Here is a 19,040-nt window from a genome sequence, read left to right on the forward strand (position 1 = left end):
AGGTGAGAAATGATAAAGGGCCAACTAGATTATAGCAACTGTAAACAGAATAAAGAGATGTTTTTATGAAATAGAAATGCTAGGTTTTATTGATTTATTTAATGTGAAAGGTAAAGAAGAGAAAAGAGTAAAAAAACTCAGTCTTTCGGTCAGTAGGGTGGATGATTGTACCGTTCACTGAGAGGTGGGGGTGGAAATGGAGAAGGCGATCGCAGGGTCTGTGGTCATGCTTCTGTTTGGGGCCATGGGTAGTTCCTTCTTTCAGCATTCCGTCATCTTGGTGTTAGACACGTAGAAGTAGGGTACAGGAGCCCCTACCCTCAAACAGTTTATGCTCACCCACTTTTCCTAAAGCGTTAGGCAGAACAGGCACAATCTAAATTAAGAGATTCTTAGCCTCTAGGCACGTGCCAAGTTTGCTTTTCACCCTACTGCCACTGAGAAATAATTTCTAGCCAGGGAAACCTAGTTGCTGCCATAATTAATGATTAAGGAAGCTTTTACTTGGGAGTGGTAAAATATTTTTGAATGTGAAAGCCATTCTACCAACAGAAAATTATCCTCCTTTTATTATTATGGAACAAAAATATTGTCTTTCTATCAGCTAACATCTGAAGAATCATCCAGGGCAGTGATGAACAACTGATTGTATTTAGCACCCTGTGGGGATGCCGTGGCCCACAGATAAGAGTGTGGCTGTGGCCTTTGTTGCCATTACCAGCTGATGAAGGAGAGTTCATGGATAAAACATCAGAGAGGACAGAAAAGTCTACATTAGCCCTGGGTGGTAATGACTAATTGGCATCCATAAAAAAGCAAGGCAGAAGTCAGTCTTAAGCAAGAGATAAAAACCATGTCCTAGGGTGAAAACCTTTTGTGCTTAAGCCATTGCTTGTTATGTGACATTGTGGAAAGAACTATTTATTTATTTATTTATTTATTTATTTATTTATTTATTTATTTATTTAATTGATTGATTGATTTCAGAGAGAGAAAGGAGAAGGAGGGAGAGAGATAGAAACATCAATGATGAGAGTCATTGATCGGCTGCCTAGCCCACAACCCAGGCTTATGCCCTGACTGGGAATTGAACCCTGATCTCCTGGATCCTAGGTTGACGCTCAACCGCTGAGCCACGCCCGGCCAGGCTAGAACTAGCAATTTAAAGTAAGACAGAGTTGGGTTCAAAATCACAGCTCTGACATTTTCCGGCAGAGTTGCTTTGGGCATTCCTAAACCTCAGCGTCTCATCTGTAAAAAGGGAATATTAATTTCAACTTCATAGAGTTGTTGCAAGGTTTAACTGATATATAGAAATCACCAAGAACTGGTCATATAATTAAACATTCAGTAATAGGCAGCTCTTATTAAACTTGATAACTTAGCTAAAGAGAATAAAAATATATGTTATGCACTGCGTTGTTCTGTAACAAGTATGAAGCTACTTGGTCTTCCTTATTTATTCAATTGTAATTTTCACAGGTTTTTTAGACTATTACATACATTATTTCAAGTATCATTCCAGCAGACTTGATAGTTTTCCTGCCCATCACCCACATAAGGAGATTGAATTTCAGCCTACCTGACAAATTTGTTTCAAGATCACAGAACTAATGGACAATGAATCTTGAACTAGATTCCAACTCTCCATTTTAGCCAAAGACCTAGTTGATAGCTCAGTTTGTTTTAGCATGGTGTGAGCATGGAGTTGTTATGCCTAGTTGGGTTCAGTCTGTATATACTTAGATATCCATATTTGATATAGGCCTAAGGATGACTATGAAGCTACATGAAAGGGAAATTAAATTTATCAGAATTATTAGCTTTAGAATTTACAAACCATTTTTCTACACTGTCAAAGAAATTCCTAGAGTTTGATTTTTTCCTTCCTCTCTCATTACATGGCATAATGTTGCCAAGATCCTTCTCTGCAGTAGTTTGCCAAGTCACTTTTTAGCCAGATCCAATTGAATACCAACAGAAGTTTGAGCAGATGCTCAATGAGTTTGAGCCACTGGAGATGGCCAATATAGGTATTTATATAGCTCTTTGGTTCTGTAAACCTAATTTTAAGTCTTACTTCACACTTTTTATAAATTTGAATTTAGTTCAATATTTAGAAAATGATGCTACCAAAGGAACAGCCTATGGTTTTATTTTTATTTACTTTAGCAAGTTATCATATTAAGCTCCAAAGAATAGCATCATCATACTAGGCAAAAGATGCAATAAACACCAGTATTTGTGATCTATCTATCTATTGAAAGATACTTATTGCAGCATTATTTATAGTTATAAAAATTTTGAAACAACTTCAATGAATATTAATAAAATTATGATTAATTTCCATGTTATATTATCCTTATAGCCATTAAATGGAATGAGCTATATCTCTACCCATTGGTTTGGAGGAATTTCTGTGCAGTGCTATTAAGGAAAGAATGATTCACAGAACCGAATATAATATAATACTATATTTTAAAAGTAATGGTAAAAGTTTCATCTATATGTTTATATGTTTCTAGATCATTGCACGAGCATGAGCAAACACAGAAAATGTTGCCTGCCAAATTACTAATTGGCAAGTAAAAAAAAAATAGGATAGAGGAAGAAAGGTTGATAAGCAATAAACAAGTAAAAAAACAGATGAATAAATAAATAGCTGAAAAGGTAACAATGTTTATGATTTATAAAGAAGTAGTATATATAGAATACTTTTTAAAAGTAGACAGAAAAAGTAGCCACCAAAATTTTAGTAAGTGAACATGATAAAGTTGACATTTGGACATAATTTGCTACACATTCTATTTTGACAGTTCCTCGGGGACTCTAAGAGATCATCACCCATAGTCTCCTTAGAATGATAATTTGATGGAAATCTGTCTTCCCCTTTGAAAGTCTGAAAAGAAAATTCCTGAGGGTGACCTAAGGTTTTTAAAAGCTCTAAGAGATATCAGAAATTCTTGATTACTGAGAGAGATATTACTGTGCCCATTAACAATCCCTCCTTTCCACCCTATTAATTTTAAGTTAAGAATTCCTAAGATTTCATTCTTCTCCAATAAAACAGGACCAGACTTAACATCCTTGCTATCGGTTCTTCTATTTTAAGCTCTAAACACATTGCAAGATCACAAATCACAAAACTACCTTCCTGGGCTAGAAAATGATGACAATTTTCCCCCATCTCTTCTAAGTAGTGTGTGTGTATTTTGACAGAATCTTGGTTTAATTCCAATTCTCATCTCCTATCCCAGCTTAGCTCACTTCATAGTTTGGCTTTCTCAAGTTGCCTGCATACCAAATACTGGTTACCATTCTGGTCATGTATACATTGTCCAACTCAGGATGGTCAGACTTAACCACCACATTCTGAATATTTTACTAGATCCCCTATGTAGCTGATTTTATTTCTGCTCTTATTTAGATATTGGGGAAAATGGAAATCCTAATTTTTATGACCCTCTAGAACTAAGGAGTTTAATAAAAATCTAGTGTGCCATATGTAACTAATTATATTGTTTAAAATGTCAGTGAAGTTTATGAATCATCCTTCTGATGAATTAATCATCAATCTAATATTATATTGATAATTTTGAATATTGACTATCTTGTAAATGAGCTTGAAAGTTTCACTGAATAGAGATCCATTTTCAAAGCTTTGGTATAAATAGGCTTATATTCTACTTCCAAAGAGTTGGAACTATCAATGAAATTTTATTTGATATAATTCAAAATGTGCCTATTAATTTTTTGTTGAAAGTCACTATGAATTCATTCCTAAAGAGTAAGTTTGCTTTTAATGCCATGAGTTTTTACCACCTCCTAGAAATTTATCAATATCCTATATTAGTGGGAATTATAGACTCATTCATCTTGAGTGGTTAGAGAATGAAAATTCTGGATTACTAATTATTTTAGTTAACTGAAAGTCCCTAGGTATGTTATCCAAGGGTGATCAGTTTTTCAGAATTTAAAATGAGTTTGCATTAACATGCTGATATCAAGTGCCCCTAAACACACAGTACTACTTAATTCACATTGGGCTAACATATTTGAGCACCTGCTATCTACTGTGCCCTATACTAGGGCCTAAAAATATAAACCTTTGCCCTTAGGGAGCTCAAATTCTAGTGAGATTGAGAAATAATTACAAAGTAAGTACTATAATCAAAGTAGAAGAGTGTTGTGGGAACTCAAAGGAGTGAGTCACTAATCTTAAAATCAGATTTCCCAGAGTTCTCTCCTCTTCTCACCTCTCACTGTCTCCATGGTGAGCTAATCCATTCCCAGGGATTCATCTATCACCGGTGACTCACATAGCTGTGTTTCTCTCCGAGTCCTATTCTGGCCCATAAGGACTTACTTGGCACCTCTACGTGCAAATGCCACAGACACCCATAACACAAACCAAAATACATTAGTCATCCTCAGCTCCAAATCTCCAGTTCTTATTGTTCCCTGTCTGCTTACACACTTAGGTCAGAGACCAGGTGGCCATCCTTGATGCTTCCTTCTAATCCCCCAATCAAAAGGTCACCAACTTCAGCCTTAACTGTTTCATACACTTTTCCTCCTCTGCACCTCCCCTCATTGTGGTGTTAAGTCAACTCTGACTTATTTATCTTTTCTCTACATTAAATGGCAAAGCTTGTTAAACTGATATTCTTCTGCTCAATAATCTTGTCTCTTTGAGTAGGCAGCTGCCAATAAAGAAAAATGAAACCACTCCGAGTTCTCTGAGTATGTGAATTGGAGGGAATTCGTGCAGGGATCTGGTTACACAGGTGATGAAAGAACCAAGAATCCTACAGACAGTGGGCCAGCTTGAAAATAAGCAGTGCTCAGTCTCATGCACTGGCCCGTGAGTTTCTTGAGGCAGGCAGGGGAAATGTATTATTCAACATTTTCTCCTCAGCATCTGATATAATACAATTCTTTAAATACAGGGGTGGGCAAAATTAGGTTAATATAAAAATAAATAATGCAATAATAAACAAATAAATAAATAAATAAATAAATAAATAAATAAACAAGAACAAACTCTTGTTTTGTGTACTCACAGCTGTAAACCTACTTTTGCCCAGACCTGTATAATAAATAATCTTTAAACGCTGACAAAAGGAATTAATCACTTTAATAACCTAAGATCTTTTTGACTCAGAAGTTTCTAGAAAACTATCCCTACTTCAGGCTCAACATTTCAATATATCTTGCCATGGAAACAACAGTAATTATTTGAGAATCTGATTGTTTAGATTCTAGAATATAAGACATTTAAGCTGTTACTGAATGAAACAAAAATTTTATCACATCCATTTTAAGAAATTGGATTCGTTGTATAGAAAAATGTTTTTATATTTTTAAAGAAAATGAATCTTTACAGCTTCTAAAGTAGATATTAAATTACAAATGCTGAACTTCTTATATTGGTGGCATCTCAGCTTCATCTAGTGAGACTCTCGTGTAGTTCTTTACTTCAGAACACAATTACATATTCAGTTGTCATGTCAACGTCATATGTGTTTCATGGATCACAGTGTGCCCATGTGATTTCCTTAGGTGACTCTCATTTGGTATAGGCCCATAACTAACAATGTTTTTGTTCACCGACAAAGTTGATTAATTATAAAATTGTTAGGAAAACAACACAGGACTGACAAAAATTCTGACTACACAGATGGGTGAACCAAACGGGGTTATTTAGGATGAGACAAAGGTAAAAAAGATTATGCTCTCTGAGGCACAGCAAGAGCCTACAGTTGGTGGGAAAAAATCAATAATAAGAACATGGGCTTTGGCAATAATAAGAGTGCCTGTATTTTAAAAATAAAACATGGCTAAGGTCTAAGCACAACAAACATATGCAGTATAAATAGTTAACACAATACTAGATGATGCTAAATTAAAGTTTAGAAATTAATGGCAAATCTGGAGATACAATGATGAATTTCTGCTGCAAATGTACATAATGGTGACAATGATATGCAAAACATTAATTTAAACTGGAGGTTTCATTAGAAACAGATGTTGTGTGGTTCATTTCAATTACAGCTTATATTGGTTAATTTGTCAGGCCATTTTTTACTATACTTTGTTTTCATGAGATGCAAATTGTATGGAGGTTTGTGGGGGTTTTTTCCTATCTTCACAGGAGATATTATTTGTTGCCAACATATACACTTAGCCTCCAGGTTACTTTTCTCGATAATTGTCATTGTGTTTGACAGGGAATTGTCTCGATAGAAGTAAATGTTCTCCTTCCTTCTCCTTGCTCTCTTGGTTAATAAAACCAATGTCTTCCCCTCCCTTTATATTCAGTCATTTAATATCTCTGGGTCTCAGATTTCACATAATACCTCTTTTTTTTAAAAAAAAAAAAAAAATCAAGAGATGAGCCAAATGATTGCTTTTCCTGAGTTTCCTTAATGTGTATAATTATTGCTTAATGAGATTCTAATATGAATGTTGATCAGCATCATTAATATGGCTCTTTCTGATTAGAGGAAATAAAGATGGAATCAACTTAGCACAAGGAAAGTGGAGTTTGTCATAATGAGACAAGGGAGCTCATTAGATGTTGAAGTATTGAACACGTCCAGACCTCGCAAGGAATAGAAATAAGAAGTAGAAAGTCTTCATGAACTTGGTTGTTCATTCTATAACAATATCAGGCTCTTCCTCTTGAAGCTATCTTCTGCATCTTTCTCTATTTTCTTTCTTCCTCTGCAGGCTGGCTTCCTCTTTTTATTCATAGTCGCCCCCATCTCCTAACGTCATAATAGCGGTGCAGCCCTAGTTAATATCATGACCTTTGCACTTGGCCCTACATCTTCTGTCTCAGATCCTTCATCCAATACCAAGTTTCTGGGAGTCTAATTGGTCCATCTCGTCTTTTGGAGCCAGGTACAAGTTTATTGCCTGCCTGTGGATCAGATACTCTTAAATCAGATATCTACTTTCCATTCTCAAGGTGGGATGGGGACAGCACTATGCGATATAGAACTTGGCCTTGCTCAATCATCAGGGGCTGTAGGCAGGGCAGTTTCCATCATAGAAGGGACTATAGAAGTGGTAGGCAATGATGCACAACTCTACTAATCAGCCTTTGAGAAAAGCAGCCTTAGCTTTGAAAAGAGCAAATCTCAAGTTTAAGTAAACTGGCAATATATTTCAGAAAAGAGGGATTTGATATATTGCCTATTATTTATTTTATTTATTTATTATTTATTTATTTATTTATTTATTTATTTATTTATTTATTATTTTTATTAAGAGACACATCGATTGGTTGCCTCCTGCATGCGCCCTGACCAGGACGAGGTATGTGCCCTTAACTGGAATGGAACCTGGGACCCTTTAGTCCACCGGTCAATGCTCTAACCTCTGAGCCAAATCAGCTGGAGCATGACCTTTTTTGAAACAATTTAAAAAGGAGGGATTGCTCACATGATCCTTCTGAAATGTTACAAGATGTTAAAGCAATATTTTGTCTCTTCACTAACAAATTAATCTGAAATGTGCTGAGCATGGAGACAGCTAGTAAGGACTCTCACTTTTCCAATCCATTATGAAGTCTTCTTAGAACTCATTCTGGCAAAATGCACACATCAGTATATTGGCCTAAAACACACAACTCTTCTTCCCTATTCTAATGCTAGATAATTAATAGATTTTTATCAAATGATTTTTTATGGTAAAGTACCAAATTATAAATGGTCTAATGCCACCATTCACAAAGTTTTGAGGGATACATTAAAATCTTGGGGTAGACATATTGATATACATACTTTTCATAATAAAAAATGATAGAAGATTTTGAAATTATTTTTACTGATACTAAAATGAAAGATTTTCATCTAAGGCCGGGTTTCGTCACCTTGGCACTACTGATACTTTGAACCAAAGGACTCTGTGCTGCGGGAGCTGTACTCCGCAGTGCAGAGTGGGGGCATCCCTGGCCTCTACCTAGGTGTAACAACCAACCTGTCTCCAGACATTGCTGAATGTCCTCTGGGTGGCAAAACTGCCCGGAGTTTAAAACTATGATGTAAGACTAGTGTTATCTTTATTCTTCAAAAGAATGAGTTTCATTTATTATAAATATTTTCTTATTTCTTTAAACACTTTTAGATTTAAAAAGATTTATGTCCTTTTGGAGCTCGATTGAACACTTCAATTTGCTGCCGTCTATCTTGCTTTTCCTCAATGAATTAAGTTCTCTCATGCCTGAATTAGCCTGACCAATTTCATTAGCAATCTCACACCCATTAATCCCATTAATTTGTCTCAGTGTCAAAGAATCCCCTATGGCCTGTAGTTTCTAAATATGTCCCACTTCCTCTCAAGGAGTAGCTTGCACACTTGAGAAAGCCAGTGGGACACTTGTAAATATACATGGAAGAAAAATGATTTTAGCGGTTTTGGCCAGAGTATTAATCCCTTTGATTTCTTTCTGAAAAATTATTCATTCTCCCTGGAGTGCTTGCTCTTTGGACTGATGCAGAATTAATAGAAAATCTGTTGTGTCAGAGAAAAAATAGAGCAATTTTAAGCCTTTCATTGCTATCTAAAAATAAGATGCACCAAAATGATGTCATAGACTTTGTTATATTCAGATGTCACTGTCCATTTTTATATTAAGGTTTAGAGGGAAAGAATAATGTATTTAAGGTACGGTAAGTTGTCTCTCAGACATGTAGATCATAAATTCTATCATAGAGAACTTGCCTATCTCACAAGGTTCTGAGAACAATTATGATAGTAGATATGAATTTCTGTAAAAACCGCGGAGCACAGAGCACTCCCTGGGAGAAAGAGATCATTGTCAGGCGTGTGGTACAATGCAGATGGTACACATAGGAGCGGTTGCTGGGTTTTAGGTCTTTCCATAATGCTCATCACCCCACAGTTATCATTAACTTCAAAAAGGTTTTATTAAGGTTATGAATCTCCTATGTCTATATTTCCATTTATCATAGAATCAGGTCCTAGATTAGAATAATAACCCTAGACAGGCACAGGAAGAAAAGTTCTGAAAGGTACTTGTTGCACATCGCCCATTTCCAAATGTAACATATGAGCATAGGTAAATCGTCACCAAATTACTTCTTATTGAAAGAAAATAGGGTAAGTTATTGCTTGAATTTAAAACCATGATAATGACTTTTAGTCAATGTTTATTGGACACCGAGCGAGTTGTGTAGAGCAAAAGTCTTACTATCTGTGTATAGTTCTCTCTCTATAGGAAACAAAACAGTTTCCAGAAAGAAAAGGGAAAAATCTACACCCCCCCCCCCAACCCCTGCCCACTCCACCCACACACACACTTAGGCCTGTGCAGAGATTACTCATGCTCACACTCCTTTCTCCTTTTCAGTCTCCAATGTTGACTTGCCGCAAACTCATATTTTAATTATAGCATATATTATTGGAGTATTATTTTGTCATTTTAATACTTTACAATAGTAAATATTTCCCATGGCACAGTGTATTGTGTGTTCACCACCTCAGGTCAAGTCTCCATCACCATTTATCCCCCCATCCCCTCCTCTACCTCCCCTCACTTCCACCCCCCTCACATTGAAACATGTATTCCATTGCTGATTGTGCTAATCCCCATGGCAAACTTTACAATAACATGTCTTTTGCTAGTTATTAATTTTCTTACACTGGCTGAATTACAAACAAGATCCCAACACCAAAACTTATAACTGATCACAGACAGTTGCTTATTTTCATGGTCAAAGAGGTCCTTCTGTCTACAAGTTCTTTCATAAACATCTCTTTAAAAATAGAAATGCTTATGAAAATGAATATGTAATTTGGAAGTATGACCTAAATCTTTAAATAGCAATGAATAATTTTGAAGATAATATATTTGTTTAGCATGTTACAGCTTCTAAAGTACCTTCACCACAATTTTCCCAAGAAATGCTCACAATAAGCCAGTAACATGCTGTTATTTTTATTTTAAAATGAGGCATTCGAGATATAGGGGGTTAAGTTAGTTGGTCATGGTTTCATAGCTCTGCATGTGGTATATCTTGGAATCAAGGTATTTAGGAATCTAAGGCCCAGAATTTTTCTGATTCATTTCCCTCCGAAAAGGTATGATGTTAAGAACTTGAAGAGAATACAAATGAGAATGGTAGCAATTTAAAAGAGAGTTGTGCTGCTTGGTGGTGTGTGGCTCAGTGGTTGAGCATTGACCTATGAACTAGGAGGTCATGGGTTCAATTCCCAGTCGGGGCACATGCCCAGGTTGCAAGCTTGATTCCCCAGTGCAGGGGGCAGCTGATGGATGACTCTTTCTCATCATTGCTGTTTCTATCTCTCTCTCCCTCTCCCTTCCTCTCTCTGAAATCAATAAAAACATTGAAAAAGAGAGAGAGAATTGTGCATAGCCCTGTGGGTTCCTTTTTTGTGTTTGAAGATAAGGTGGAAGGAGGTTTTAGACCTTTAAAAGGAATATTGCAGGATTAATAGCAAATAGCAAATGTCTTTGTCATTGAACAAGAAAGAATGGCTTTGAATTATTGCGAGATGGTTTCTGCGTAAACAGTGAAAGCGTTCTTGAATATAATGGTTAAAGGACACTGGAATTCATTATCTAGGATGAATACTGTGTTATCTTTTAGGGTTTGTCAGAAATGCACAAATATCCATATAGCGATGCAGATAAAGTAGTTTCCCACATGTAAGGCATGACGTGAGTACACACTACTGTGCACAGCAAAGGCCGTACACAGAAACTGTTAGAGCTACGCAGTGTTTTCTTAATTCCGACTATCCTCAGTCACTATTGACCCATCAATATCATTTAGAAGAAAAAGAGGATCTTCTGCTTTTATTATATTGGGGTCCACATCTTAAAGACTTTATGATTTCATTGCTACAATTTTTTTTTAATGTACAGCTATCCTTTTTATTACTAGATGCAGGTTTGATTCCCAGTCAGGGCACATACCCAGGTTGCATGTTCGATCCCCAGTCGGGGCGCATGCAGAAGGCCGCTGATCGATGTTTCTCTCTCACACATTGATGTTTCTTTCTTTCTCTCCCTTCCTTTCTCTGAAATCAATTTTTAAAAAGGACAACTAAAGATCTAAGGTAATCATTCCTCTCCTCTAAGTTTGATCCATTTATTCAGCTCAAATCTTTCTGTCTCTCACTGCCAACGGAAACCTGGGAAGAAAGAAAAGCAAAAAGGGACATCCTTAGTGTAAACTTTTACAGGAAGTGAGGGAGCAAACTCAAGTACAAACCCAAATTTGACCTCAAACAAATTCCTGAAGCACAGCAGGAATGAGGGTAAGAGAAGAACTGATGAGCAGTTCCACCACTGATGTTCTCAGGCCAAATAAACATCTCCATCGGAGTGTGCATTATAAACTACCTTTCAGGACTCTTAGACAAGTTGTCGTTTGCTAGAAAGATTCAGATAATGGTATTGATAACCTTTATAAGGCAAACAGCAGTATTCATTCAAAAGGCATTTACAGCTGGCAAAACACCATCTCCTTTTAAGTGCATACATTTTTAGTTATTATTTAGCAAACATTCCCTCCAAACATGTAGTACTGTAAATATAATATCCAGAGGTCGATTTTTGTGAACATGGATCTTGCGGTGTAATTTCCTTTATGACCTTCCCCATGATATCATCTTAACTTCAAACATTAAAATTCAATTACATGGATTTGCCTTATGTAGGTAGACATGGCTGTGCATGCATTTAATTAGTGCTCTAGTACTTCTAACCTACTGGTTGCCTTATACATAGGGTTGCAAATGTCAATATATTCAAATGTAACCTCTTAGGGGACAGCAGGACTGGACCGTGGGCCTCTGGGCATCCATAATACCACAAGCTATCATGTTCTTAACAAAAGACCTCAGATGATGATAATGATGTTAGTAAAATTATTATTTTTTTTTGGTTTCCTTTATTTCACAGGATTATACACTCACCATGTATTTCCAGCAGTCTTGGAAAGACAAAAGACTTTCTTATTCTGGAATCCCGCTAAACCTCACTCTAGACAACAGGGTAGCTGACCAACTCTGGGTACCAGACACGTACTTTCTGAATGACAAGAAATCATTCGTGCATGGAGTTACAGTGAAAAACCGCATGATCCGGCTGCATCCTGACGGAACAGTTCTCTATGGGCTCCGGTGAGTGGCTCTGTGTTGCATGTTTTACTGCTGCTTTGGTTGTTGTTATGTTTTATTTTTCCCTTGTGGAAATGGGCAGAGGGGAGAGAAGAAGTAAGAGAATATATAGAAGCTTTCATCTGCACAATGCAGTCACATTAAAGACCAGAAAATCTCCTTTGGAACCATTTGAGCTAAATCTAGGCAAATTTGTCCATCAAAGTAAGTGGATTATTTGCTTTAAACTTTAAATAACAAACAGTAATAAGAAAATGTCTTTGCCAGACAGATTTCACATCTAGGTCATTGCAGAAGTTGTATGTTTTTTAACTAATTGCTTGATTACCTCACAACCCCAGACTGAACTGAAATGTGTTCTAGGTATTTAGTATAACTCCGTAATTTTTAAAGGGAATTGGGAAACAATATTTCAAAGAAGTAAGACAATATTTGTAGAGACTTTGAGAAGAACCAAAGTGTTTTTATTTCCTTAAATGTTTTAGCTTTTATATTTAGGTATAAGATTCAGATTGAATTAATTTTTTGTTACATGTGAGGTAGGGGTTGAGGTTCACTTTTTCCATATGGCTCTCCAGTTATTCCAGCACCACTTACTGGAAATATTTTCCTTTCCCACTAGATTGGTTTGGTGTCTTTGACTGAAGGAGTCTCTCTCTAGGCTCTGTTCTCTTCCATTGTTCTACTTGTCCGTCCTTAGGCGGTATCACAATGTTTTAGTCATCATAACTCTATGTTAAGTCATGAAGTCAAGTCCTATAACTTTGTACATACTGTTTAAGATTGCTTTGGATAATCTAGGTCCTTTGCGTCTCCCTACCAAAAAAGACTGCTGAGATTATAATGGAGATCATATTGACAATATAGGTCAGTTTGGGGACAATTGACATCTTAAAATTATAAAGTCTTCTAATCCATGAACATGATATATCTATATTTAGTTAGGTTATCTTTATATCAGCAATATTCGCACCATAGTGGGTTTTGTTTTACTTCATATTTTTAAGAATAAAGTATTAAAGGGGTATCATACACTTAGAGAGGTCTATTATTAACCCTCCTGTAGTTAGGGTTCTTTTTTCTAGGCTACAATTTTAGGCTAAAATTCAAATTAGCTTCCAGTTTTATGAAATATCTGAATTGTGGCGTGTTATTGTAGGCTATGTAGAAGGTGGTTCTTTAATTCTTTTTGTCACCTTTTGTGATCCCTTTGAAAAGCTGATAAAAGCTATATATCCACAAACTCATATGGCCCCCAATTTTCCTACTATTTGAGCGTGTTCACCAGCCTCCTAAAATTCTTCCTTCCACCACTGACTCTAAGCTAAAACTCTAGTTAAGGCCCAAAGTTCTACTGTTAATGTCTATACATCCACCAATGGCCCTGAACAATATGCAAGTAGAAAAAATACATCTGTGATAAAACTTCTGAACTTAACCTAGTGGTTGGTTATCTTGAATCTTACTGCTGCACACCCCTTTCAGGCTTTGCTCCATTCTGTTATTAAACTATCTGGTCCTCCCCCGCTGTTGGCTCTTTGCTCAGTTTTCTCTCAGTGCTGCAGTGCTTTGGTTTCCCCATCACCCATTCACCCCTCAGTCTCCGAAACCATGGGGCTCTCGTCCACGCTGCCCTCCCAAAACAGCGCTTTCAAAAGTGACCGACGCCATCTCTGATTTCCAATCTGTCCTCTTGACTTCTCTGAGTAATGAAAGAGTGACGCCTGACCTTGACTTCAGGATTTCCAAGACCCAACACGATTGTTTCATTATCTTTGTTTTTCTGTCCTTTTGCTAGTCGATCACCAGTTCCTCTTTTGCCCCTAATAGTGACCAAATCATTGAGTTTAACAGCTTAAATATCTAAAATCCCCAGATTACTGAGTACAAAAACACATGAGTCGTTGCTTACTGAGCATCTGTATCTGGATGCTCAGCCAGTTCCTCCTCACTTGACCCCTATTTCATATTATCTGTTTTTCCTAAAACCAGGCCTTACTCCTTTCCCAGCTGCTAACAAAATCATCATCCTCCCAGTCCACAGGCATAAGTATAGCATCTTTGACTTTACTCTTTTGTCCCTGAGATCCAATTTGTTGCTTTTACTCTACCTCAACAATTTCTACTTCCAAATCATTTCCAACATCTAAATAACCCAACATTCTCACTCTGTCACCTCCTGGCCAATTTCTTGCCTCAGTTTTTCCCTTTTTCATCACTGCTATCTTATTTTTTCTACAGTGAATGTCAGATCCTATCACTCCTGCACTAAAAAGAAAATTCTCCGCAGTCCCCATAAAAAGTATGTTTTCAGTCTTCTGTGTGGAATCCAAGACCCTCTATGTATAACTAAAATGTCTTTCCCACATTATGGCCCATTTTCTTCCTCTGTGAAGCCTAAGCTTTTGAAAACAACTTCTTATTTCTCTGAGAACATCCAGGACATTTCAGATTCAAGTATGTCCCAAATATTGCATGGATCATATCTATACTTTAAAAAACCCTATTTGCTCTTTGTTTGAAATTCAGATTTAACTGAGCATGCTGTATTTTATCTGGCAACATATGGCCCTCCTGAAATGCACTCCCTTCTCTGTCCCCAAAGACTTTTTCCCTACTTCACTACTTTCTCCTGTTATACTGTTTGCTTGTTTTTTAATGCCTTTCTCAGATTCCATTTTCTCCATGAGGATTTTGGCAGTCCTCCTAACCAGATAACAACTCTCTCTCATTTGGTACCTTACTTCACTTTAACCTCATAAAGGCCCGTGAGATTTGTTTGTGACTCTCTTATCATATTCTGTTTTTCTATGTCTTAGAGTTATTTTTCTGTGATGCAAACAAGATTGTATTTGTTGAAAATGTGAACTCTATTTCCTTAACCTTTGTACCCCCTCTCTCAAACCAAATAAATGTTTGAAAGACTGAAATGAAAATTTGTAGGATGTGGTCACCTGACTCAAGATAGTTGTCAGCTGCAACATTTCCTATATCTAAATGATGGCTTTTAACCAAAGAGCAATCGTCGCTATTAATGACCAGATGTGTTCTGCCTCTTGTCCAAACATGATCCAGCTGGCTGCAAACACTGATTCTCTCCAAGGCCTAGCCCTGTGGGTGCTGAAAGACTGTGTTTATCTTTCCCTGAAAATAGAAGGCACTGAATGACTTAATTCTGGAAAGACATTTAGTGGTATATTTAACCTCCTTAAATTACCCCTTTGTGTTTCTCTCCTAACCTTGGCCTTGGCTTTTCTTTCAAATGTTCCATAATGCTTCTTTCCTACGTCTCCTACCAAAGGTGAGCCCAGGGCCAGGTGGTTTTGAGGGTCTTTGTGAGAATGAGGAGTGAAATTTGTAGTAAAAAGCCTCCCAGACAAATACTGCCTCACACTGGTACTCAGTAAGTGTGTTCTAGAGTATGTATGTGAGCTTGTGTGCACATACTGTAAGCAGACATAGAGTAAGATGTATGAATCACATCATTTAAACTAATGCTGATTGCAATTGTATCATGAAATTTAACAAATACCCTGGTAAATAAATAATTAAAACTACATAATGCTTCAGGCACTATGCTAAGTGCTCTGCCTATATTGTCATGTTTAGTTACCACAACACTGAACTATGTACTATTATTATAATGCTTTTACAGATGCCAATACTAGGGGATCTAAAGTAACTTTACCTTTCTTATAACTTATTATTTACTTTTTAAAAGCAGATTCAAAATGGTATACCACACTATAATTGTCTGATGAATTTCCTGTAATCTCTTTTGCTCTAAATGTTTACTATTTTTTTATTCCCCCTGGTAATTTCTTTAAAATCATGTTATTTTTATGATTACATCTCCTTGTTGTATATGCATTACTCTATTTCCCATAGTTGAGGCTTGATCAAATTTATATTAGTTATGTTGTGTTTTGGCAAGACTGCTTCATAAGCCACATTGTGTACTTCTATCAGTAGATACAAATCCCTGACTATGTCTTTTAGTGATCTGTAAACTGATGAACAGATTTAGGCATTAACCTGATATATCTACTATAATAACCCCATTAATTTATATGTAACTGTATTAGTTTGCTAGGGCTGCTGTAACAAAGTATCACAAAATAGGTGGTGGGAACAACAAAAGTTCATTGTCTCACAGTTCTGGAGGCAGCCAAGTTGGTGTTTTTTTGGAAGGCTGTGAGGGAAGGATCTGTTCCAGTCCTCCCTCCTTGGCATGCAGATGACCTCTCCCTGTGTCTCTTCATGTGTATCTCCCTGTGTCTCCTTTCTTCTATGTGCATACCTTTGTCCCCTTTTTATAAGGACACCAGTCATACTGAGTTAGGGCCTACACTAATATCTCACCTCAACTTGATTACCGCTGTAAAGACCATATCTCTAAATAAGGTTACATTCTAAGGTACTGGAGGCTAGGTCTTCAATATATAAATTTAGAGGGACACAGTTCAGCCCAACAGTAACAATTTTAGCAGCCTCTGATAACCTTTGCCTAAATCTATTTAGAATAGTTTGCAAAATGGTGATATTTGGTCGTCCTTTCTTTCTTTATTAACTCAATTGCTGTCTAAAGACCTCTTCCTCACCAACCACTGGGTCATCCTGAGGTGAAGGGGGTACAGTGAAGGTAGGATCAGTGCTGGGCTCTTCTCCCTTATTTAGCAGTTTTCAAAATGACAGGCTGTTTCCCGAGAAGCCCCCAAATGGGAGCACTGAGGTTGGCGTTTTGTTTGTTTGTTTGCCATCATGAAGTCACATGTTATAACAGGTATGTCTGTTTCCATCCACTGTAGCTATTTGTTAATTTTGATGCTCATTTTGTCTTATCTTTGGCCAGTGGCAGCCCCTTTAAATTGGCTCCTGAGCTCTTTCAACATGACCTCAGTCGTCCCTGATAGCTTCCTTGTCTCTGGTCCACTGGCTTCATACCCTTTGTCCCAGAAGTGGAGAAAACACATCCTGAGTTCATTCTGCTGTTTCCAGTTCAAGTTTAGAATTACAGGGTTTTCATTCAACTTCTTTCACTTACACTTTGCTTCTTACCCATTGAAAATATTGATCCTTAATGTATTAATGTGCTTATTCATTTACTTTATTTTATTAAAATATACATAATATATGCATATGAGTATATATAAAATGCCCATAATAGCTTTTTAAATAATAATACCAACATTATTGTTACTAATGATGTGATTACTAAAAAAGGGTTAAGATTTCTTTGTGCTTTTTGTCTTTAGGATATGTCGTATGACACACACTGAGTAGAATTACTGTGTTTGAGGTTATGTTTTAAGTTTCATATTAGGAAAAGCTCCTTACTGTACAGTTAAGCTACTACTTTACTTCATTTTGCTTTTGGTTTGGATTTTTAAAATTGAATTTAACTTAATTTCACAATTATAGAAAGCATTTCCATGGCTCTAAAGTCAAACTGTAAACCAAAACAGTCTTACTCCCTTTGCTGTTCCTCTCCTATTCCCTTTGCCCTCTCGTATTCCCTTCCTCCCCCAAAGGTAAGCATTCTCACTGGTTTTGAGATTTGCCTTCCATTTTAACAGGCATATATGTATGTTCCCACCTTTGCTAGAAGGTAGCATTGTATACCCACTAGTCTTTACCTGGTAAAGCGATTTTGCAAAGCTACCATAAAGTTGAGAGCAGAGTTTTAACCCAAATCTTCTACTTTCAGTGTACACCCTTAACACTTGCACAGAGCCGGTTATTACTGTCCTCTGTACATATCTCTTTCCCTGAAGTTCATTTCTAGGAAGACAGTTGTTTTTGTAAGATGCTTTTGCTGCTCACAATTATAGAAATGAAAATAATTGCAGAGGGAACACAGCATAAATGGGACTCGCTTTGCTAAGTGTGTGAGTTTTTTAGAAAAGTACACAACTTTGTCAGGTTCTCTAGCACATCCTCATGACTCCAAATTCCAAAGAGAATCTTCTAAGCTTCTGGTTTCAAAAATGTATCCAATGTTTACCAGAAACCTGTGGCCTGATGGGCGTGAGAACTCCCTGCTGTATTTATTTACAGAGCTCTACTCCAAATCGATTTTTTGATGTTCTTGACAGTGCCTGACCATGGGTTGTACATGAGAATAAAATCAATGGCTACATTTACTGAATATAAAAGAAAGAGAGAGTTTTCCACTATTCTTTGGAGGATCATCTCACCCTGTCTTGGTTTTCATGATAAATCAAAGTAAAAAGTAAAGACAATGATTTTGATAATACAGATCTAAAAAGAAGCCCACCAGTATTGATTTTAAAAGCAATTTTGGGGGGGGTTTCCTAAATGTTGTTTTATATTAGCTCTCTACATTGATTGTACACCCTGAAAAAAGGAATTTCTGTCTCCCTACAGACTCTCCTGGTACAGAGGCAGTTACTATTATTTTCAAGAGTCCTGGTCAGATCACACAGGGCTACTGTGAGATATGTTAGGCAAAAATATTGTTGATTGCAAAGAATAAATATGTGGGCTGTTGCAGTGCTTGCAGAGGAGGGCTGGCTGATATTGATAAATGCATCCTGTTAAGAGAAAGAAACTTTTATTTCAAATGGAAGAAAGGAAAAAACAGGCCATGCCTAAAGAATAGGTAGTTTCTTTTATTAAAAAGAATGCCTGGAGATTCCTTTTTATAATCCCCCCACCAAACACAGTATTGTTATTCCTCTCACACTGTACCTGAATTATATTCTAGAGTTTCATCAATGGAGCAAGAAAGAGCTATTGAAAATGTTCTCCAGTGAAAGGGCTGTCTTTTTGCCTCTCAAAAATTTTATTTTTAATGTTTCTTATTCATCTACTTATATATGAAAGGATTTATGATAAAATGA

The 19,040-nt window shown here is 36.7% G+C and overlaps 1 protein-coding gene across 1 annotated transcript in view; it reads left to right on the forward strand.

Annotated features, from left to right (window-relative positions):
• Positions 1–19,040, forward strand: part of GABRB1 (gamma-aminobutyric acid type A receptor subunit beta1) — a gene marked incomplete at its 3' end in the record, with an annotated part of 293,372 nt that overhangs the window by 105,912 nt on the left and 168,420 nt on the right. The window contains exon 4 of the mRNA XM_081150128.1: positions 11,960–12,180. Within this exon, the coding sequence (XP_081006254.1) occupies positions 11,960–12,180 (221 nt within the window). The remainder of the gene's footprint in view (positions 1–11,959; positions 12,181–19,040) is intronic.

Source organism: Miniopterus schreibersii (assembly GCF_964146895.1).
Source record: "Miniopterus schreibersii genome assembly, chromosome: 1".
Lineage (NCBI taxonomy): Eukaryota > Metazoa > Chordata > Mammalia > Chiroptera > Miniopteridae > Miniopterus > Miniopterus schreibersii.